This window comes from Natator depressus, chromosome 7, assembly GCF_965152275.1.
Source record: "Natator depressus isolate rNatDep1 chromosome 7, rNatDep2.hap1, whole genome shotgun sequence".
NCBI classification, from domain to species: Eukaryota; Metazoa; Chordata; order Testudines; family Cheloniidae; genus Natator; species Natator depressus.
This window is the reverse complement of record NC_134240.1, coordinates 49,992,305-50,015,996: the sequence shown is the minus strand read 5'-3', so window position 1 is coordinate 50,015,996 and position 23,692 is coordinate 49,992,305. Positions and strand designations below refer to the sequence as shown.

General features: G+C 50.5%; 1 protein-coding gene across 2 annotated transcripts in view; it reads right to left on the bottom strand.

The window, feature by feature from the left end:
* BSN (bassoon presynaptic cytomatrix protein) overlaps nt 1-23,692 on the bottom strand; it is a 476,585-nt gene that overhangs the window by 69,237 nt on the left and 383,656 nt on the right. For both annotated transcript variants that reach the window (XR_012640253.1, XM_074958365.1), the window contains exon 5: nt 15,910-22,743. Coding sequence is in view for 1 of the 2 variants with exons in the window: in XM_074958365.1 (XP_074814466.1) it covers nt 15,910-22,743 (6,834 nt within the window). In the remaining variant the exon portion in view is untranslated. The remainder of the gene's footprint in view (nt 1-15,909; nt 22,744-23,692) is intronic.

Here is a 23,692-nt window from a genome sequence, read left to right as displayed (position 1 = left end):
AAGAGGGCAAGAGTCAATGGAGATAACAATACCATATATGAGCTCCAGGAGGATGCAGGATGGGTTGCAGAGGATTGCAAGGGAGAATAGGAATTGAGAGGACTTGCAGCCAGAGGGAACAGGGGATAGACTGGAGAATGCCACCATCACCAGGAAAAGGCAGATCTATGTGATTGGGGACTCCTTTCTGAGAAGAATAGACAGGCCTGTAACAAGAGCTGATCCAGAGAACAGAAGGGTGTGCTGTCTGCCGGGTGCTAAGATATGGGATGTGGACCTGAGGCTGAAGAGGATCCTAACGGAAGTGGGAAAGAATCCACTGATTGTCCTTCATGTGGGAACAAATGATACAGCTAGATTCTCGCTGGAGGATATCAAGGGAGACTATGCCAGGCTGGGGAAGATGCTGAATGAAATCGAGGCTCAGGTGATCTTCAGTGGGATTCTGCCTGTTCCTAGAGAAGGGCAACAAAGGTGTGAAAAGATTATGATGCTCAACAGATGGCTCAAGCAGTGGTGCTATAAGGAGGGCTTTGGGATGTATGGCCACTGGGAAGCACTCATGGACAGAGGACTGTTCTCTTGGGATGGACTTCACCTGAGGAGGGAGGGAAATAGACTTCTAGGATGGAGAATGGCACAACTGATCAAGAGAGCTTTCAACTAGGAATCTGGGGGAGATGGTTGGGAGATGTCCAGGTAATCTCCACGCCAGATTTTAACATTGAGAGGGAAGAAAATGAAGTAAGAAAGGATACAGCCGTAGGTAGGAGAATGGACATAAGGAGGAAGGGTATTTTACATACCAGTCAAATAGGTGATACTGGCGGTAGAATGTCTGTGCCTAATTGGGTAAAGAATGTGAGCGAAGCAAAACAGCAAAAATTAAGATGTTTGTAAACTAATGCGAGGAGCCTAGGTAACAAAATGGAGTAACTAGAGCTACTGGTGCAGGAAGTGAAACCAGATATTATAGGGATAACAGAAACATGGTGGAATAGTAGTCATGACTGGACTACAGGTATTGAAGGGTATGTGCTGTTTAGGAAAGACAGAAATAAAGGCAAAGGTGGTGGAGCAGCATTGTATATCAATGATGAGGTAGAATGTAAAGAAATAAGAAGTGATGGAATGGATAAGACAGAGTCTGTCTGGGCAAAAATCACATTGGGGAAGAAAGCTACTAGAGACTCCCCTGGGATAGTGCTTGGGGTGTGCTATAGATTGCCAGGATCCGATCTGGATATGGATAGAGACCTCTTTAATGTTTTTAAAGAAGTAAATACTAATGGGAATTGTGTGATCATGGGAGACTTTAACTTCCCAGATATAGACTGGAGGACAAGTGCTAGTAATAATAATATGGCTCAGATTTTCCTGGATGCGATAGCTGATGGATTCCTTCACCAAGTAGTTGCTGAACCAATGAGAGGGGATGCCATTTTAGATTTGGTTTTGGTGAGTAGTGAGGACCTCATAGAAGAAATGGTTGTAGGGGACAACCTTTGTTCAAGCGATCATGAGCTAATTCAGTTCAAACTAAATGGAAGGATAAACAAAAACAGATCTGTGACTAGGGTTTTTGATTTCAAAAGGGCTGACTTTCAAAAATTAAGGAAATTGGTTAGGGAAGTGGATTGGACTGAAGAACTTGTGGATCTAAAAGTGGAGGAGGCCTGGAATTACTTCAAGTCAAAGTTGCAGAAACTATCAGAAGCCTGCATCCCAAGAAAGGGGAAAAAATTCATAGGCAGGAGTTGTAGACCGAGCTTGATGAGCAAGCATCTCAGAGAGGTGATAAAGAAAAAGCAGAAAGCCTACAAGGAGTGGAAGATGGGAGGGATCAGCAAGGAAAGCTACCTTATTGAGGTCAGAAAATATAGGGATAAAGTGAGAAAGGCCAATAGCCATGTAGAGTTGGACCTTGCAAAGGGAATTAAAACCAATAGTAAAAGGTTCTGTAGCCATATAAATAAGAAAACAAAGAAAGAAGAAGTGGGACCACTAAACACTGAGGATGGAGTGGAGGTTAAGGATAATCTAGGCACGGCCCAATATCTAAACAAATACTTTGCCTCAGTCTTTAATGTGGAGCTTAGGGATAATGGTAGGACGACAAATGGGAAGGAGGATATGGAGGTAGATATTACCACATCCGACTTAGAAGCCAGACTTGAACAGCTTAATGGGACTAAATCAGGGGGCTCAGATAATCTTCTTCCAAGAATATTAAAGGAATTGGCACATGAAATTGCAAGCCCATTAGCAAGAATTTTTAATGAGTCTGTAAACTCATGGGTTGTACCGTATGACTGGAGAATTACTAACATAGTTCCTATTTTTAAGAAAGTGAAAAAAGGTGATCCAGGTAACTATAGGCCTGTTAGTTTGACATCTGTAGTATGCAAGGTCTTGGAAAAATTTTTGAAAGAGAAAGTAGTTAAGGACATTGAGGTCAATGGTAATTGGGACAAAATACAACATGGTTTTACAAAAGGTAGATCGTGTCAAACCAACCTGATCTCCTTCCTTGAGAAGGTAACAGATTTTTTAGACAAAGGAAACATAGTGGATCTAATTTACCTCAATTTCAGTAAGGCATTTGATATGGTTCCACATGGGGAATTATTAGCTAAACTGGAAAAGATGGGGATCAGTATGAAAATTGAAAGGTGGATAAGGAACTGGTTAAAGGGAAGACTACAACAGGTCACACTGAAAGGTGAACTGTCAGGCTGGAAGGAAGTTACTAGTGGAGTTCCTCTGGGATCGGTTTTGGGACCAATCTTATTTAATCTTATTACTGACCTTGGCACAAAAAGTGGGAATGTGTTAATAATGTTTGTGGATAACACAAAGCTGGGAGATATTGCCAATACAGAGAAGGACTGTGATATCATACAGAAGATCTGGATGACCTTGTAAACTGGAGTAATAGTAATAGGATGAAATTTAATAGTGAAAAGTGCAAGGTCATGCATTTAGGGATTAATAACAAGAATTTTTGTTATAAACTGGGGACGCATCACTTGGAAGTAACAGAGGAGGAGAAGGACCTCCGAGTATTGGTTGATCACAGGATGACTATGAGCCGCCAATGTGATATGGCTGTGAAAAAAGCTAATGTGGTCCTGGGATGCATCAGGCAAGGTATTTCCAGTAGAGATAAGGAGGTGTTAGTACCATTATACAAGGCACTGGTGAGACCTCATCTGGAATATTGTGCGCAGTTCTGGTCTCCCATGTTTAAGAAAGATGAATTCAAACTGGAACAGGTACGGAGAAGGGCTACTAGGATGATCTGAGGAATGGAAAGCCTGTCTTATGAAAGGAGGCTCAAAGAATCATAGAATATGAATAATAGAATATCAGGGTTGGAAAGGACCTCAGGAGGTCATCTAGTCCAACTCCCTGCTCAAAGCAGGACCAATCCCCAATTAAATCATCCCAGCCAGGGCTTTGTCAAGTCTGACCTTAAAAACCTCACAGAGCTTGGCTTGTTTAGCCTAAGCAAAAGAAGGCTGAAAGGAGATAGGATTGCTCTCTATAAATATATCAGAGGGATAAATACTTCGGAGGAAGAAGAATTATTTAAGCTCAGTACCAATGTGGACACAAGAACAAATGGATATAAACAGGCCATCAGGAAGCTTAGACTTGAAATTAGACGAAGGTGTCTAACCATCAGAGGAGTGAAGTTCTGGAACAGCCTTCCAAGGGAAGCAGTGGGGGCAAAAGATATCTGGCTTCAAGACTAAGCTTGATAAGTTTATGGAAGGGATGATATGATGGGATAGCCTAATTTTGTAATTAATAGATCTTCAACTATTAGCGGTAGATATGCCCAATGGCCTATGATGGGATGTTAGATGGGGTGGGATCTGAGTTACTACAGAGAATTCTTTCCTGGGTGTCTGGCTGGTAAGTCTTGCCCACATGCTCAGGGTTTAACTGATTGCCATATTTGGGGTTGGGAAGGAATTTTCCTCCAGGGCAGATTGGCAGAGGCCCTGGGTTTTTTTTGCCTTCCTCTGCAGCGTGGGGCACAGGTCACTTGCTGGAGGATTCTCTGCACCTTGAAGTCTTTAAACCACGATTTGAGGACTTGAATAGCTCAGACATAGGTTAGAAGTTTGTTACAGGAGTGGGTGGGTGAGATTCTGTGGCCTGCGTTGTGCAGTAGGTCAGACTAGACTATCATAATGGTCCCTTCTGACCTTAAAGTCTATGATTCTATGATTTAGACGCAACAAATCCTGCATCTTGGCAGGGGGTTAGACTAGATAACCCCTATGATCCCATCTAACCCTGTGATTCCATGGGCTCTGCAGTCAGCCCCAGGTGGAGCATGCTGTGTTCATCAAAGCTGGAAGTAACAAAGGCAGAGCAGTGTGGCCAGGTCCTCTCTGCGTGGAGTGGCCACAGCCTTCTTCACTTCCAAAAGTGGAAGGCATTTCTTGCCATCCTGCCTATCTACATGTCTAGAGCCATGCTTAGCCCAGCAGGAGACCAATGACTGCAGGGCAGATGCCCTCACCCCCAGGTCCCAGCTCCGGCCAACATCCCCTCTGTTCATTGTGACTCCGCTGTTTCCATCCAAATGTTTGTTCCCACCAGTGCAGGGATCTCTGGATGGTGGTTACAGTATATCCAGCTCCAGAGAATAAGCGATGCAGCTGACTGACTTAGCATGCTGGCCATGTTTACACTGCATCACAAGACGCATCTTTGTGGAGATGCTGCTGCAAGATACAGACCAGCTGTGTTTAGCCAGGTCCAGACACCCAGGGGAGAATAGGGGGGCTGAACCTCAAAGAATAAGCTGTTGAATCAATTGATTATATATAAGGCAATGAGTCCATCACGGAGGGCATGGATTCCGTGATTTTAGGTGACCTCCATGCCTTCAGCCTCAGCTGGCGGGGCTCAGGGTTCTCAGTCCTTCCCCTCCCCACCCCCTGCCTGCAACTGGTCCATGACTTTTAATAGAAATACCCGTGACAGACTATACAAGTATATGGAGTACAGTCTTTTATGAAAGCTTGTCATGTTCTGAACTCAATGGGAATGCTGAGATATGTTCACAGACTGGGGTTATGAATGTATGCACTATATGTGTACAATGGGCTTGTAATTTGGGCTGAACCATTCAGCTCCACCTAGAAGCAGTGTGGTGGGCAGTCAGAGATGGACGGGCTGCCTCCCCAGCCAGATGAGCCTAGCTCCAACTGCCTAGCATTGTACAACCTTGGAAAAGATGATGATGAGTCATTAGCATTAATGGGAAGACACTGAGGCATCCTGGCTATCAGGTCAAGAGGGAATTTCCTCCTGTTCTGAATAACCATGAACCACCACAGTCTAAGAGAAAGAAAAACACCCTGCAAACCTTTTTTAAAAGGGAAGGGATTTGAAGTGAAATCTATCCAGCAATTGAAGGCCAGCATCTAGGCAGAAGCTGTGTGTGAAATGCTGGGTCCCTCTACGGCTGGAGGCATGCTGGGAGACTGTTCACAGGCAGTGGGTAACTAGAAAAGGAATTTGTTTATCTATTTTGGAAGGGAGAAGCCTGAGGGTGCACCATTCTGTTTATTTCCTGTGTGACTTGTACCTATTGCTTCCTTTGGCATTTCAGCCTTGAAGCTGTGATTTTTCCATTACATAAACTTCCCATTTATTTTTACCCCTTGCAGGTCTCTGGTGTGCAAACTGTGTCGAGTGTGTGCACCAAACCAAACTGCAGGCTGGTGTCATATGTCTTCGGGAGTGATGAACCAGAGGGGCCAAGTCAGTGTCTGGGAGCTAAGAACTTGGGAAAGAGGCAGTTGGGGAGACTCGGGAGAGGGAGGGCTCCTGGGGGTCATCTTGCAAGGAGTAACTAGGCTGGTGGGAGCCGGGGTGAGAGCCTGTGGTGATGGGTAGGTTACTGGTGTCAGGGCTCTGAACTAAAGCTGCACAGCATAAAGGCACCCATGGTTCCAAGGCAGCTGGTGCCAGAACCCCTCACTGGTCTGGGTGATCCCCAAAACACCCCAGCAATGCCTCCTCCACTTCTGCCTTTTGCAGAGATACAACTCCAGGGCCATCACAGGATATGATGCTCCCTGTGGCTGGGAAATGCTGCCTGCTTTAACTCCACCCCATTTAATGTGCCCTGGATAATTCCGTGTAACAAGAACAGCTTCCTCTAATCAGAGAGAAGGAATAGGCCAGAGGGGTCAGAACTAATGCGAGGACTGGGGCTGCTCAGAGGATGAGTGGTGCTGCCTGCTTCCCAATTGGAACAGTAAATGAATGCAAAATCATTACGGGATTGCTTGCCTCAGGACCTATCTGCTAATCACAGCAGTAGGGGGCGGGGGAAACCTATGCACAGCAAGTCAGAGAAAGTATTCTTCCACTTAGCATGACTCATTTATACCATATTGTGTTCCTCCATGTGGGGAGGGGCCTCGCAGACATCTTCAGCTTGGCTTGACAAACTGGGAAGACACCCAGCTTCCAGTCCTCAGCTTTGTACCTCTGTCAAGCACTAACAGTAGAACAACAGCTTGGCTGAGAAAGAAAGATTTGTCCCTGCAGTCCTAGATCTCTCTCAAAGCCACACTCTTGTTAGCTGCACACAGCCATGTCCAAGGTGCCAACACTGTTAACCCTCTGGAAGCATCCTATTCTCTGATATACTCCAAAGTCCCTTTGCCTGCCATCGAACACAGAACAGGTCTGCAGAAAATAGCTTGTTATTAGAAGAGCTTCCCCTAATGAGGTTCGTTGCTACTGAAGGCTGGTGTGTTTATAGAATATCCCTGATTTGTTCACTCCCTTGGGAAGTATTTGGTTTGCTTCACAAAACAGAAACACTAGAACAAAAATCCATGTGCATGATGTCTCAGTTCTCTCAGAAATTACTATATCTGCACATGCTGGAGGAAAGCTGACACTGTGCACCTTGTTCTGACCTTGCCTAGCAAGGGAGTTAGCCTGAACCCTGCCCAGGGATCTCCTGTGCCAATTTACTAGATTAAATACAAGAAACAGGGTCACCCTGAAGCAAAGGGGTTCATGGAGGGAGCACGGCTTGAGCGGAGTGGCACACAGATGGGGTGTGTTCAGCTCAGCAGTGCCTGAGCATTAAAAACTGTATTATGTGATGTCTCCTTTATGCAGAGGCTGATTAAGCTTTTGTGGGGCCCTGGGCCTGCATTCCCCCAACCTCTCCGTACATGTGACGGGGAAATGGGGTCAGGGCACGAGGGCTTGCCCTGCTCTGCCCCCCACCCAATGCTCCTGCTGGGGAGTGGGGTTGGGACAGGGAACTTCCCCTGCTCCCTGGCAGGAGCACCAGGTGGGCAGAGTGGGTTGGGGTGCAGGGCCCCCAAATTGGCCAGGGCCCCTGGGCATGGCCTGTATGCACACTGTAGGCTAATGTAGGCTAATCCGTCACTGTCTGTATGCACACTGACAGCTGTGCTCTTTGTTCCTCATGCCTTTCTGATGCCCAACAGAAAACGTTCTCATTTCAGCCACCTCTACCCCCAGAAAACATGACAATGGTGCTCTGCCACATTCAGCCTCAGAGAACGAAATGAGCTTTAGAAGGCAGGATAGTGAAAAGTTACCATGTGATAACTAGCTGTGTTCACGGCCTGAAGCAGAAGATGTGAACCATTGGTAAAACACTGCAGCCACTCAGGCGTCAGCTGTCTCCTTTTGAAGGGATGAGCTCTGCACTCAGGAGCATGGGAGACAACTACTGCTTGGGTGGAGCTAGCTAACAAGAACAATTATCCCAAGGCTCAAATGGACTGCAGTGAACATCCTGTAGGTGGAGAGGCAAAGGCCCAGATCCTCCTCACTGGACAGGGGCTGTAACTAAAGTGCTGCCAGAGGCACTGGAAACAGAGAAGCTACCAGCCAGGCCATGTGTGTCTGGCCTCCTCCCTGTGTAGAACAGTGTCCTGGTGCACAGAGTGGGTGCCAAAAAGAGTCTCTCCTGCAGGTGCCTCCCTTCCCTGCTTCTGCCCCTTTGTAAAAAGTCAACCAGCCTTCAGAATGGGCTGCTACGGGGACACTTCCTCCTCCCTGCTTGCTCTTTGCCAGGCGTACACACACACACACCCTCCTCAGTTCCCTGTAGGCCCTGTTACACAAAAGACCCTGGGCCCAATTCAAAGAAAGCAACGGGATAAGGGGCAGTTTGCTCCAGGCAGCCCTCAGTTAAACACACTATCAGGCTCTGGATACCCCCGCAAGCACCTCCAGCCCAGCCACCTGCAAGCAAGACCCTTTGATCAGTGCTGCCCTTACCTGCTCTCAGTCTTCTTTGGTCTGTAGAGTGGAGCAGCGCTGGCTCTCCCTGGGCCTGCACCTAGCCCCTCCTGGCCCTCCAAATGCATGGGATTGATACAGAACATGAAAGGGGACAGCTTTCCGCAGTGGGCGACTGGCATCAGCCTATGCGCTCTTTCTTAGAATGAGTTCAGGTGGCCACAGGTATATATTCACCATTCCAAACTGATGTGTCCCTGTCTCAGATCTGTGCGCTGAGAGCACAGAGATGGCTCTCAAGGAAGTGGAGACAAGATCCAGTAGGCAGCTGAAGATTCTCCTCAGGGGAGGTGGGCTACACCATGCCCAGCATACTGTGACACCTTGCAAGGTGGCGCCTGCTTGGCAATCTGGCTTCTGTATGTCCCTCTGTCATGCTGCCTGGGTGCTCTTTGGATAGTTAGCATATGCCTAGCTCTGCCACAGTTGGTCATCTCTTGATGACCACTAGATGGCAGAACACAGTTTGTGCCTATGCTCCCGGCATGACTCTCTTTGGGGGCTCCAGCGTGCACTGGAGAGATGATCAGGGAGAGGATCTCCTCACTCACTCTCAGAGCTTCATTATGAAGCAGTGTTTAATACAGAGTGAGGGAAAATGAGAACAAGCCTCCTGAGGGTCTGTCTACAAGACAAGAGCCCTTCTGCCAGCTCTGTCTAGGGACTGCTGAGCCCGAAAAGGAAGGCAGCAAATGCCCCAGTGCAGTGGTACAGGCAGTGTGAGGGGAGCAGCTGAGTTTTTAGGGCCTCGCTCTGGTGTGCAGGGCACAGCTAGGTGGCGCTGCTAGGGGTTTCCTGGCTTGTTGGCAATCCTGTAGTGGAGGGTCTCCTCTCCTGCAGGTGCAGTAACTGGTTTAGGAGCCTCCCCTGCTGCCGAGGAGCTAGGTGTGCCAGTCCTCTCTGGCCTCAACTACCAGCAGCTCAGTTAACAAGCCCTTGGGGTTATTTCCTCTGCTGCTGAGCTGGGGACTGCCTGTGATGTTTCATTCCGTATTCTTTATGAAAATATGCTTATGATATGGATCTGACATAACTAAGATATACTATATGCAAGATGGCTCATGTGAGATATCATTAGAAAAGTTATGATTTACTGAATGTGATTATCCAATTGGCATGCCTGTATCACTTCTGTATCTGAAGTTAGGAATATTAACTATGTACCTGCATTTCAAATGTGTTACTTTGGGTGTCACCCCATGATGTTCCCCTGGTGTTATCTGGACCAGTGATCTGCTAGGTCACTCCAGTCCTCAACTCTGGGAGCCAGCCTTACCTTGCTTTGCTGTGAGAACCCCCGCTCTTGGGCTGTTCACGTGCACGTAAGCTGCTCCCAGTCGCTGCTTGGATTGTGTAACCTGAATGACACTAGCCAATATCTCCGGTCCTGGACAACACCAGAGGAACGTCACAGTAGCGCAGCGAGCAGGGTATACATGCGGCTTATTACTCCAAGTGGAGTTCACACTTTAAGCACTGATATTTGTGATTTTAAGTGAGTCATAAGTGCAGTGGCTAAGAACAGTCAGGAGGAGGTCACAGTTTTGTTATATTCTGTTTGTTTCGGGTGAGGAAAATAAGCACAAGAAAGCAGAAAAATGACTACCAGTGAGGCAGCTACAAAACTAGAGCTGGCCAGACTGGAAGCAGCAAAGAAGGCAAAGAACCGCGAGTTTCAAATGTGGCAGGCAGAAATGAGGCTCAAAGAAGCAGCTGTGACCAGGGAAACTATGGAGGCAGAGGCAGCCAGAGAGGAGGCTGCACACAGAAGGGTTATGGAAGAAAAAAAGAGAGAGGAGAAAGAGAAAGAGAGAGAAAACAACAGCTGGACTTGCTAGAGAAGCAGAACCAGAGGCCCCCTACCCCAGTGACTCACATCACTCCAAAAATCCACAAATGGGAACATTTATGTCCTGCGTACAGCAAGGAGGACAATATTGCTGAATATCTGACTACCTTTGAAAGGCTGTGTGTAATACATGAAATCCCTGATGATAAGAGAGTTCCTACCCTGATTGCGAAATTAACTGATAAAGCTCGAAATGTATTCGATGGAATGCCTATTGGAGATGCTTTAGACTATTGTAAATTTAAAGATACCGTTTTGCAAAGTTTTCAGATTACCCCCGTGACATTGTGAGTGTAATATAATATCTCATTGAAAGGTGACACAGGGCCAGAAAGAGTTAATTAACTCACAGACTGACCTGACCCATGGCCGAACTCTAATGACTTGTTAGGAAGATATGTAAATGAATAGAGCTTTGAAATGCAAGCCTGCATTGTTAGAGATAGAAGGGTAGCTGTTTGTTCAGGTCTTGTGATGTAAGCAATCAAGTCTTGTCTATTGCTATAGCTTGATTCAAAGATCAAAAAAGGAGTATTAACATTTATGATGACACTTGAGTGAAATAGTATTATTGTCTATATGTCTCTTTGAAGGTTGTGATAAACTGTATATGAACCGTTTAATGGATAAATTACATTATGCTAATTGACAGGGTGGTTGGGAGACAGAAGATTAAACTTATTCTCTCAGGCAGAGAGGCTGCTGGAAAATGTATAAAAACCCTGGGAAACCATCCTGTTTGATTTCAGATCTGCTTTGGGTTTCAAGAAGGGGAAACCCCAAGCCATAAGAATTGAGATCCTCAGTCACTGACTGGAGTCACCCTGAATATGGATATTGGACTATAACCTATGGACTATTTCTAAAAGGACTTTTGGCAACTACAAACTCACCATCTCTGCTATGTTTCAGAGTAACAGCCGTGTTAGTCTGTATCCACAAAAAAAACAGGAGTACTTGTTGCACCTTAGAGACTAACAAATTTATTAGCGCATAAGCTTTCGTAGGCTACAGCCCACTTCATCGGATGCATAGAATGGAACATATCGTAAGAAGATATATATATATACATACTGTGATAGACCTAGGCCAGTTGGGTACAGCAAAGTAGCCCTATTGGGATCCAGGAAGTGGGTGGGCGAAGCCCGCCCACTGCTAAAGGATCCCCCCCCCAGCCTAAGGGGGGGGATCCACAGGACCTGGGAAACCAAATAATTACGGGGGACAACTAATGAACAACAGGGACGGGAGTGCGGTCAAAGGGTCAAACGAAGGGAACCGGACGGGGACACCGAGCAGAGAACCCCGGACAGCACCCACCGCTCCTCAAAGGCGTCAAGGGAGTCAGTGGACGCCGCCCAGAGGAACTCCGCCCGGAGGCGTGAATGGACAGAGGATCTGAAATAGGCCCCGCAGTCGCAGGAGACTCCATCGGCCAACCTCCTCACCCTGGTTTTATAGATGGCCACTTTAGCCAGGGCCAGGAGGAGGTTGACCAGGAGGTCCTGCGACTTAGTGGGGCCACGGACAGGGAGTGCGTAGATAAGGAGGTGAGGAGAAAAGTGCAACCAAAACCTTAACAAAATATTCGGAGCCGGAATAGGGGCTGCAACCTGGCGCACTCCAGGTAGACGTGCGCCAGCTCAGCAGAGGAGCCGAAGGTGGGTCTACTGGCCACTGGATGAACAGGGTTCTGTTCCCTGACTGACCAGAGCAGGGGCTGCTCCAGGCTAATGAGAACACCTGACTCCAATTAACCTGCAAAGAGTCAGGTGAGGCCATTAAGCTAATGTGACCACCTGACTCTAATTAATGCCCCTCTGATAATATAAAAGGGCTTACTCCAGTCAGGCAGAGAGGAGCAGAAGTGTAGCTGAAGGGCTGGTTAATGAAGACACCCTCAAGTCATTGGTAAGGGTGAAGAAGGGAGAAGCAGGAGAGCTGTGGGGAAGTGGCCCAGGGAAATGTAGCAACTCTAGCAGTGAAAGGTTGGCTGCCAACAGCTGCTGCCGTTAGGGTCCCTGGGCTAGAACCCGGAGTAGAGGGTGGGCCTCGGTTCCCCCCAACCCACCACTAAAGAAACACCTCCTGGGAGGGGAAAACAGGCCCCTGTCAGGTCAGGAGGCTAAACTGTTTTGGCATGAGGCTGTAGGAGCAACAGAGACTGTGGGAATTCTCTCACCAACCTCAATTGCTGTCTTATGATGAAAAGGGCTCAGTAGACTGTATCCCTGGCCCTAGAGAGAGAAGGGCTACGTGGAGGGTTGCAGTAAGCCTCTGAAGCTAGCATAAACTGCCTGGAAGCACAGGACCCACGGGGACAAGGTTGGAGCTCTGCCACAACTGGTGTCAAAAGTGGGATATGTGATTGTTCACATTGTGGTGGAACAAAGAGGTTTAAAAAAAAAAAGGGCACTAGGGTTTTTGGTGTTGGGTTTTTGTTTGTACCACAATGGAGGAGGTGGTGAGAGCGCTGGCGCAAGCCACAGCGGCCCAGCAGGAGGCAACCTGGGCTCAGGCGATGGTGCAATGAGAGTGCATGAGGCTACAGCAGGAAACTAACCAATTATTAATGAGCCAGGCGACCCAAGATCTAGCCCTCCTGCGTGAGGTAAGGGACCAGCTGAAGATCCTCACCACCCAGGCCCGGGGGTCCGATGGGACGCGAACCCTGAGGGCCACCGGTTATCTACCAAAGATGACAGCAGAGGATGATGTAGAGGCATATCTCCTCTCATTTGAAAGGTCTGCTCAACATGAGGCATGGCCCCAGGAACAGTGGGCCAGCATTCTCACCCCTTTTTTGTGCGGAGAGGCCCAGAAGGCCTACTTTGATCTGCCCACTGAGGACGCTGCTGACTATTCCTGGCTGAGAGCAGAGATCCTAGCACAATCAGGGGTAACGGCAGCGGTACGGGCCCAGAGGTTCCAGGAGTGGAAATACAGGGAGAATAAACTTCTGAGGTCCCAACTATTTGACTTCATACACCTCGCTCAGAAGTGGCTACGGCCTGAGGCATGCAGCCCAGAGGAGATTTTGGAGACTTTGGTAATGGACCGTTACATGTGGGAACTGCCGCCAGATCTCCGCAAATGGGTATGCCAGAATGATCCATCCACCTACGATGAAATGATCACATTGGTGGAAAGACGGATGACAGCCAGAGAATTGACCCAACTCCCCAAGGAAGGCCCCTCACGAAGCAAACACTCGACCCTGACCCTTGAGGGTTGGGTGGCCAAATCCACAGGGAGTCCTAGGTGGAAGAAGAGGGGGACCGAAAACCAGCAGGGAACCCAGAAGGAAGGAAAAGGCCTGAGTGGGGGGGGGGGGGACCCTGGGACTAAACCCCCTAACCCACGTGATAGCGGAGTGACTAGAAGTTATTATAAATGTTACGGGTGAGGGGAGTTGGGGCACATAGTGGCCCAGTGCCTCAAAGTCATAGAGCCCATGCAGTGTAACCTGGGGGACAGGGCAGACCCATGCAGCCTACTCCATATTGTAGGGATTGCAGTCACCCCACATAAATATACAAGGCAGGTAAAGTTGAATGGGGTAGAAACCATGGCATTTGTAGACTCAGGGAGTGCTATCACCCTAATTTTGGGTAAATTAGTGAAACGTAGCCAGTTAACACAGGCTAAGCATACAGGGGTAACCTGTGTCCATGGGACTGTTAGTTACTACCCCATCATACCAGTGAAAATTGAAATTCAGGGAAATGTCACCAGGGTGAAAGCAGGGGTAGTCCCAAACTTCCTATACCCCGTGCTCATAGGTAGAGATTTCCCTGGGTTTGGAAACTTCCTCCCAGCGGAGGAATTGGAGGGAGAGGAGTTCCCCAAACTTCAGGAGGCTTCCACGGCAGAATTTCACCTCCCATTTTTTGCGGAAATGTTCCAGGAGCTATTCCCTGTCCCAGGGAAAGGCAGGAAGACCAAGAGAGAAAGAAGAGAAAGAAGGGCAGCCAAGGCCTTGGGTACCCGAATCCTGATACAAGGACACTCCCCGACTCCCTATGGCCAGAGGTCCCCCCCCGGACCCACTATCCCCAGCGCCCCTCCCAGACCCACCCACAAATGCACAGCGCCTTGCACAACAGCACCCCTGCCTACAGCCCCACCACAACTGCCCAGCACTCTCCACAGAACTCCCACTCCCTAATGCCCCAACATACACTGATCCTCCTTGCCCCTTCACAACCAAGCACCCCCCCCCCAGACACCCCCCAAGCCCTGCCACCCGGCTGCACTCACCAGCCCTGCTGGGAGGTGACTGTCTGCCGGGCTGAGCCGGCAGCGCAGCCAGGGCTGGTCCCAGGGCTGGGAATCACTCCAGCCACTTGGGAGTGCCATGATCAACTAGGCCAGGACCTGCCCCTGCCGGGGTCCCTCAAGATGCACTTGCCTGGAGGGGCCCAGCCAAGCCCCACACACTGTTCTCCCCCCTGCCCCCACATGGCTGAGACTGGCCAGGTTTCTGCACCAGTCCCAGGTGGCCCAGCTCCGGGGAGACAGGTGGGGCCCCACAGGTGGTGGGAAGCAGAGACTGCCCGGAGCCGGAGGTGCACTGGGGTCCGGCCAGGTGGCTGAGAGGAGCAGGGGGTGGGGCCAGGGGGCAGAGAGGAGCCCTCGGCCAGCCACAGGCAGGCCGAGAGGAGCAAGTGGTGGGCAGGAGGAGCCAGCAGGGTCCCGTGGCACAGTGCAAGCAGAGCAGGCCGGGGCCCCTTCTGAGCATGGGCCCAGCTCCATGGAGCCATTAGTCCTTTGTAAACCCGGCACTTCTCCCAGGCACTTCACCTATGGCTCAGGTTTTAAGAGGGAACTGTGTGACTGTCCTAACCTGAGTGGAGTAGCCATACAGCTGACCTCTGGGGAACAGAGAGAGGAGTGACCAAGAGTACCCCAATCCAGGTCCCACTGTTGCAAAATGTTTTTCCTGTTGTAATTGTGAAAACTAACTCTGTTCCTGTAAGGCAGGGGGTGGGGGTGTCTTCCAAGCATTCGGGTGAGACAGCTTCAGCCCTGCTCTTTCCCTTCCCTCCCCACTGCCTCCAAGCCCTCTCCATGGGGCAGTGAGGGGGGGGAATGGAGCCCCCCTGGGCTCCCTGCTATTTCACTGCCACAGGCCCCTCCCTGGCTTGTGCAGCTCCAGCAGGAAGCAGCAGGCAACTGCCTCCATGTATCTGCAGGAGATGGATGTGTGGGGGAGTACACTGGGTGAGTAGCTGCTAATGAGGCAGCTTCAGTCCCTGCTTCAGACAGGTGTAATAACATTCCTCAGGGCAGGTGTGAAGGCCCAGCAGAAGCTCCCTCGGGTTCCCAAAGAACTACTCCCCAAAGGGGAACCTCTAGACAGTGTGGGCATACATGCTGAACAGAGGGCATGGCTTCAGCACCCAGGACCTGGGCCCACCTGCTAGATACAACCACCCCAAGGCTAATCCTGGGGGGAAATGCTGCCTCTTTTCTAACACACCCATACCTGCTAATAGGGTGAGACCGTACAGAGTATGAGGGTACAGTCAGACAGTCTCACTCATGACTCATCTGAGCAGTGAAAAAGCAGCCTGCTCTCAGAGCTGAAGGTCTGCTCTCCCTGTCCGCTGCAGCTCTCCACCAAACTGACACTACAGCGAGAGACCTGTAGGTGCTGGATGAAATATTACTGGGAATGCACAGCAGCACGTGCAGCTCCAACTCACAAGTCACACAAGCATCTCTCTTACCTGGCTGCCCTGGAGTAAAGGGTGCTGGTATATGGAGAACCTGTCCTTCCCAGACTCCTCTGAGGTTGGGCTGGTGGGCTTGGGGTCAGAGAAGGATCTCTGCATGGTTTTGATGGGGCGAGGCAGGGTCTGCTGGCGCTGGATAGAGTCAGCTGTGAAGTGCTTCTGTGGTGTCACGTGAGCCTTGTTAAGTCTTTCACTGGTAGTGAAGGAGGATTCCAATAGCCGATGGGGGGAAAGAGGAGAGACAGGGGAGTAGAGTACCTGGGGGGATTTGGGAGGTTGGCAGGTCACTAGCTGAGAAAGAGACTCTGCGGGCAAATGGGACTGGTACCCAATTTCCAGAGGATCGGGCTTCTTCTTCTCAAACTTGCCAAGGGCCTGCTGCCGGATGGCACGTGGGTCCAGGGGGCCTGTGCTTACCAGCTGGAGGTTGGAGGAGTAGGGTGTTATGGTTGTAGGCACAGTGAGCTGGGGGACCACGATACCTGGCTGCGGCTGTGCTTCCAGCTCAGTCTGGCAGGCCAGGCTCTCCCCTCGCTGGGTCTTCTCTGGCGCAGAGATATACTTCACGATCTTCACCTTGGGGTCAGGGGTGGTAATGTGGATGGAGGGCGAAACGCGAGGCAGCTGGTCGGGCTCAGTCTGTACAGAGCAGTCACTGCTGGTCTGGATGCCTATGCTGGCCATGCCTTTGGAGGAGGAGTCTTGCTTGCTCTCAGTGCTGGAGTCTGAGTGCCGGGAGAAACGGGATCGCCGCCGGCGCACCGGCTGCTCCCACTCAGCATTGTCCTCCTCGTCAGTCTGCACGCTGCAGTCAGTGCTGCGCCGGGAGCGCCGGCGCCGAGACAGGAAGTAGCGCTCCTCACCGTCCTCCTCATCAGTCTGCACGCTGCTGTCCGTGATCTTCTTCACCACGTAGGGCTCGTGGGGGGTCTCTTTGTCATAGGTGTCCCGCAGGCGTGGCATGGAGTTCCTCTTCTTTATCCCCTGGCTAGCTTCCCACTGGTCCTCAGGCTGCAGGGATATTTCAGAGGTAGAGTTGGTGAGTGGGCGCTGGAGCCCGGAGTAGCGGGATGGTGCTGGCCCTTCCTGCCCTGGGGCTGCAGGAGCCATGAAGGGCTGGTTCAGGGGGGGCCAATACTGACCATTTTGGGCCAGGGTCCTTTGCATTTCCATGGCTATCTCAGACACGGCCTGGGGAGGGATCCTTCCTGCGGGGTCACACACAGGGGGGAAGGTGCTTTTCTGCCTCTTCTGCTCCTCTAGCTGCTGTTGCAGCTGTTGCTGCAGGTGCTGAATCTGCTCCAGCTGCAGGCGCTGCTGGGCCAGCTGCTCCCTCTGCAGGGCAAACTGGGCCTGGCGCTCTTCTTGCTGCTGCTGCAGGACCTGGTGCTTTATCGACTGCAGCTCCTGGATCTCCCTGTGCACAAGCATCTGCTCCTTCTCTCTGTGTCGCTGAAGCTCCACACGCTCCCTCTCCAGCTCCTCGTGCAGCCTCAGCTGCCTCAGTTTCTCCAGCTCCACCCTCTCCCTCTCAATCTGGAGGATGTGCTCCTGCTGCTTTCTCTGGCGTTCCTCTTCCTTCTCCTTCTCCTCTCGCTCTGTGCTGCCTTTGCTGGGGATGCTGGCCTGGGATACCTCGGCCTGCTGGGTTTGGACTGGGGGTGGTGGCTGCTGAGGCTGACTGGTCTCTTTTGAGGCACTCTGCATGCCAGCAGCTGCCATGGGCACCTCCTCTCGAGCACCAGCTCCTGTCTGCTCAGGTCTTTGCAGGTTCATTGCAGTAGGAGCTGGTGCTTTGGCAGCAGACACTGGGCTAACATTGCTTGCAGCTGTGCTGGCTGCAGTAGTGCTAAGAGGCTTCCCCAAGTACATGGGCATTTCCATCACTGAGGTTGTAGAAACAGACGGGAACCTGCTAGGAGCTGAATAGCGATACAGGCCTTGGGCAGCAAAGGGGACCCTTGGGGTAACTAGAGGCACTCTGGTCAGGCTGGCCAGAGGGACCGCTGCGATATTGCCTGGGGTGTAGGGTCGATATAAGCCTCGGAGCATTGGCCGCAGCACAGAAGCTGGCTGGGTGGTGATAGGAAGGGTGGATGCTATGGGAGTATTTATTGTGGAATAAATCATGCCGTCTGCTGCCCGCACTGTGGCTGTGGAAGGGAAGATCTGCCTGGCAGCTCCCAGCCGGGCACCGGAGAGACTGTACTGGCGTGTTTCTGGGAAGATGGGATTGTACATATTGTTTGGTTTGATGGCAGAAATGCCCTGTGGCGCTGAAATGCCACTGCCCCCTGCTGGCCCATACTGCAGGAGGTCAGTGCTGTTCGAGTGCCTAGCCCCATACTGGTCCATGGAATTGAGTGCTGCGCACATGCGGCTGATTTCCCGAGCTGTGGTGGCACTGTACTGGGCCAGACTGGATTCCTGGAAATTTGCCAGGTCTCCTCTGGGTGAGTACTTGTAATCGGAGTAGATATTGGAGGCTGAGCTGTACCGTCTCATTGGGAGCGGGTGGCTTAACAAGTCTGTGGGCTGCCGGAGGTCAGAGAACGAGCCGTACTGCATTCCCTGACCCAGGTAGCCCCCCTCAGTGAAGCTGATGCTGTAGGAATGTTTCATTGTGGTCAAATCCACAGCAGAGTCTCCTGAAGGGGAGTGGAAGGGCTGCTCCGCCTTCGGGGGGTAATAGTTCAGACCAATTTCCGACAGATTTGTATCTGACATGGATGAATACAGCCTCCCAAACAAGCCTTGTGGGTAGAACCGCTGCTCCTCGTACAGGCTGGGAGCAGGGCCTGTTTGCTCTCTGTAGGGATATGTCTCTGGCAGGTCTGGCTCTTTGTTTCCATAGTACTGAATGCTCGGTTTGCCAGTTTGAGCAGCATCCCCAATGTTCTTCTCCGGGATCTTGGGGGAGGGGTTGAAGGTACCTGTGCAGCTGCTGCCGAAGGGGAATTTGTACACTACATCACAGCATGCCACCTGGCTTTCAGGCTTTATCCCAGTGAGATCCAATGCACTGGCAGGTGGTGGTTCTTTGATCAGCTTTGTTACTGGGACTGCTGCTATCTCATTCATCTGCACCATCATGGTTTGGGACTTTTTGCCTCCCAGGTTGATTGGAGGACTCTGGGTTTTCAGTCCCACTGGCACCCCTCTATATAGGTCTGTGCTTTGGTCCTGAAGAATTGGCCTCGGACTGGTGCTGATACTAACAGCGCTCTGGGCACTGCTAGTCTGAGTGATTAGCACATCTTTCTTCACCAAGGACATCATCTGGTTAGGCAAATTATATCTTGCAAATTTGGTTTGCTGAGGACTGGCCGTTTCTGGCTTTGTGCTTGGTGCAGAAATGCCAATGCTGCTCATGCTCCCTCGGAAGGTGCCAGTCTGAACTGCTTGCTCTACCTGCTTAACATGAGTCAGACAGACTGGACTTCCTGCCCCTTGTCCAAAGTCCATCCTGTTCTGGAAAGGATCTCCATAGACCAAAGGCTGCTTGGGTTGTGACACGAGCACGGAAGAGTCGACAGTTATGCTGACTGTAGTAGTTGTGCCTATAATAGCATGGGGTTGTTCCTGAGCATTGAGGTTAATGATTAAGGGTTGGACGGTTGTGGATTGCCTACTTGGGGTCTGTTCCAGAGTGAGGCAGTATTTTCTGCTCTCTGTAGCTAGGGAAGTGAGATCCATGCCTTGGTCTGTTATGATGATTGGGGCTGACTTTATAGCAGTCCGTAGGTCCACAGCATTAGTGGTCTGTGGCTTGGGTCCAGGTTCTACTCTGGACGTGCCAGGGATTGATGATATTCTACACAAGGAGATGTTTTCTGCAGGCAGGGGTCCCCAGCTGTACACACCAGCAGTGCTGTCAGCAACAGAAGTGGCATGCCCTTTCTGAAGCATGGCACTGGCAGCAGAGGCTCTTTCTATCATTGACTGTGTCTTGGCATAAGTGGACTGCAGCTGCTCCTGATGAAGCTGTGTTGTGCTGACTGCTGTCTGACTGTAGCTATGCATTGTTTGCTGGTGGCTCAGTCGAGTGGGAGAGGAGGCTGGGGAGGTTGAGGAGCACATGCTTGTTAGCTTGGTTTGGCTAGATGCATCTGATGCTAATGTGATGACCATAAATGGAGCTTCTTTTGATGACTGCTGCCTAGCAAGGCGAGGAGAGCTCGCACGATGGGGTGTCTGGGTCCCTTGAGCAATCATTGGAGAGGACATTGATGCACCAGTGGTAGTGGGAATATCATAGGAGAAAACTGTGCTTTGAGTTTGAGTGGAAAACTCTGCAGTTGCCTTACTGGATGGCTGCCCTGCTTTTGGAGCAGAATGAGTGGAACTTTGAGTAGGAGATGTTGGGGAAAGCAGGGGGCTGGAGCTTTGGAAGTAGGAATACATTTTAGATGACACAGGGACATTGGTCTTGCTCTCACTCTTACTTTGGAGGCTCTCTCTTGCTGATGCTCCACAGAGCTCAGCAGCAATCTGGCTCCTGGAGCCGTCCTCTGTCTGAGAGCTATAATTCGCGGTGCCTTTCGTCTGACTGTAGCTTCTGCTAGGGATAGATACAGGTGTTACATCTGAGCCACTCAGAGATGGAGAACTGTAGATTCGTGGAGCACTTGCTGGGCTAGAAACAACAGTTGTGACTGTGCTGAAGCCTCTGCTGTAAGTATAGGGAGCTGTCATAACCTTGGGAGCTGAGCTGGGTGCTGCCGGTGAGCTGTGAAGCTTTGGGTGATCATGCCCCTCTTTTGCAAAATGCTGAGTGACTCTAACATCAGGAATTACCCTGCCTGTGCTGCCTTCAGAGGAGGAAAATGAGACAGGAGCCAATAACTGGGTGGGGCTTGTTCCTGGTGTGAGTGGACCGCTGTTTTGCTTCATCAGATCAGCATAAGCACTCTCAGCATTCAGAAACTGCTTTTCCTGATATGTTTCTTCTCTCCCTTTCTTCTTTTTCTCCTCTTCTAGGGCCAAATCAAACGAGGAGGACTGGTGCATCCTGGAAATGCTCTGTGATGTCTGCAGGATTTCCTCATACACTGCTCCTGGCTCTGAAAGTTCATGCTGAAAGTCAGATGGACAGGAGTCCATACGCCCATTATCGTAGCTATACTCCTCTATGTACTGGTATTCAAAACTGCTCTGGCCTTCTGCACTGTGGTACCCTACCTGTTGGTAGGCGTTGCTGTAGGCGCTTTGCTGAGACTGTTGGACTTGTTGCTTTTGGAACAGTTCAGCCTTCCTCATCATCTCTTCATAGGCTTCTTCAGCACTTTTCAGGGGCTTACTGGAGGGATAATGGGAGCTGCTGTTTGTTTTTTCTGTTGGGGAGTAGAGGGACATGAATGTTGGCAGGTTGTACTCACTGCCAGATTTGTACAGCTTGGAGGCTATGACATCAAAGCCCTCTGCCTCTGAATCGATGGAGGGCGAGTACTCTGAGCAGGAGGACCTGTGCAGCTCCTCCATTTCTGCTGCCTGGCGCAACTCCTCTGTGGGCGAAGCATCTTCAATGGGAGACAGGTTACTAGGTGGGGTTTTGGATCTCTCTCTCCTCCTCTGTGCCCTCAGCTCTTCTTTGTCCCGTTTAGTTTTGCGTGCGGTGCTTCGGATGCGCTGCTGCTCCACCTCTCGCATCTTCTCCTGCTCCCGCAAGAGCTCCTCTTCCTCACGCAGCTCGTCCTCCTCTGACGAATCCTCTATGGTTGGTAGCAAAGGACCATGGGAGCGATGCCGAGCTTTGCGCTGCTGCTTCACCTCTTCTAGTCGCTGCCGACGGCTAGGACTGCTGTCGCTGTCCTCCTCCAGAGATGAGAGGGAAGTAGGGGAGGTGCCCGATGTGTAGCTGGGTGTAGTTGCTGGCAAGGTGGAGGAATATTCCCCCCTTGAACGTTCCTCTGGGGAGCCCGTCAGACTCTCCATCTCCAGCTCCGGCTCTCTGTCCAGGCTAATGTCTGCATCCTGGCTAAGCTCCATGTCCCTGCTGTAGCTGCTCGTGCTATTTAACTCAATGGTCTTGAAGCGCCGCAGTCCTCCCTGGGATGTGGTTACATCCTCCCCCTCGATACCTTCCAGCTCTTTCCTCTCCTCCTCATACATACTGGTAGAGACGTGAGGCAGACGCCTCTTGGATGAGGTTGGCTCTTTGCTTTTCTCCAGGTCAGGCTTGTGCCCACTTTTTGTTACACTGTGTTTCACGTGACTGTACTCTTCTTCCTCCTCCTCCAGATTGTCCTCTTCTGCACTCATCTCCAGGATCTGCCTCCTCATGAACTCCTCATCAGTCATCTCTGTCTCCCTGCCTTTCGGCCTGCTGGGCAGCGGGGAGACCCCTCCTTCGCTGCTGTCCTCCACATAGTCATGGCGCAGCTTGCTGCCTAAGTCGTCAGATGACTCCACACTCTCTCTTTGATCCCTCTGGTTTTCCCATTCCAGAGAGTCTTCATCTTCTTCCATGATGTCTTCCAGCTCCTCATCAGAATCAAAGGCTTCGGGGGTGATAGAAAGGGACCGAGGCCTCTGCCTCTGTCGCTGCTCTTCCCGTAACTCATGATACATTCTCCCTCTGTTGCTCTGCTCTTGGGAAATGCCCTTTGACTCCAGCAAGGGGCGCACACTACTCTCCAGTTTGGTAAGTTCAGAAGGACTGGTAGGGCTTTGGTCTTCCAGGCCAGTGCCATTCAGCTGCTCCTCTTCCTGCTGCACCAGGCCAGTTATCTCACTCTGGGAACTGGAGATGCCATCTGATGAGTAGCCAGTGTCACTCAGGCTTTGGGGGCTGCGGGACAGGTCATGGGGATAAGGCTTGCTTGTCTCCTGCAAGGAAGAGAAAAGAGATATTATACATTAGACCATGGACCCAAGGGGGGAAATGATGTCACCTCCTGGTGGCCTGGCAGTGAAATGGGCAGGAATGTGGAGTCATACTGGTGTCAGAATTCACAGCAGGGAAGCTGGAAACAACCCCTGGAGCAGGTGGCCGTGTCCTCAAAGCCCCATGGCAGGATGCAGGACAGTCCTGCTTTCTAGTCCCTCTCCCCTCACATAAGGCCAAGCTCCTGAACATGGGGACAGTCCTTTCAAATGAACTGAGCAAGACAATGGACTCCTGCCAGGTGCCAGACCTCAAGGCATGCAGAACTAAATGCAAGCCACAGCCTTCTCTCTTGCGGACTTAGTATGGCTTATGTATGTTGTGACTGCACAGATATTCATCATAGTGATATGATTATGGCATAATTATGATGAATTTTGCACAAGATGGGTCATGTGAGTTGGAAGAGGTTGCGAAAGTTATGAATTGCTGAATGATTACCCTATTTGTGTGCATGTATCATTTTTGTATCTGAAGTTATGATTGACTATGTATCTGTATTTTAAATGTGCTTACTGTAGATGACTGTGAAGAGCTATAAGTGACAGGTTTCAGAGTAGCAGCCGTGTTAGTCTGTATCCATAAAAAGAAAAGGCGTACTTATGGCACCTTGTGCCATAAGTACTCCTTTTCTTTTAGCTATAAGTGACACATTCTTAAGGCCATTCAGGGTTCATCTACATGACCAGTTAGTTCATGGCAAGCTGGGATGTGAATCTTCCCTGCACTAGCCTGCTGCAGTCTACCCTGTGTGTTTGAACCCTGCTGATGCACACTAATGGTTCGTTAATGTGCTTTGATCTAGCCCTCTTTGAAGCAGGACTAGATCAAAGTACATTAATGAATTGTCAGTGCACATCAGCAGGGCCACAGAACAGTCAGTGTATGGCA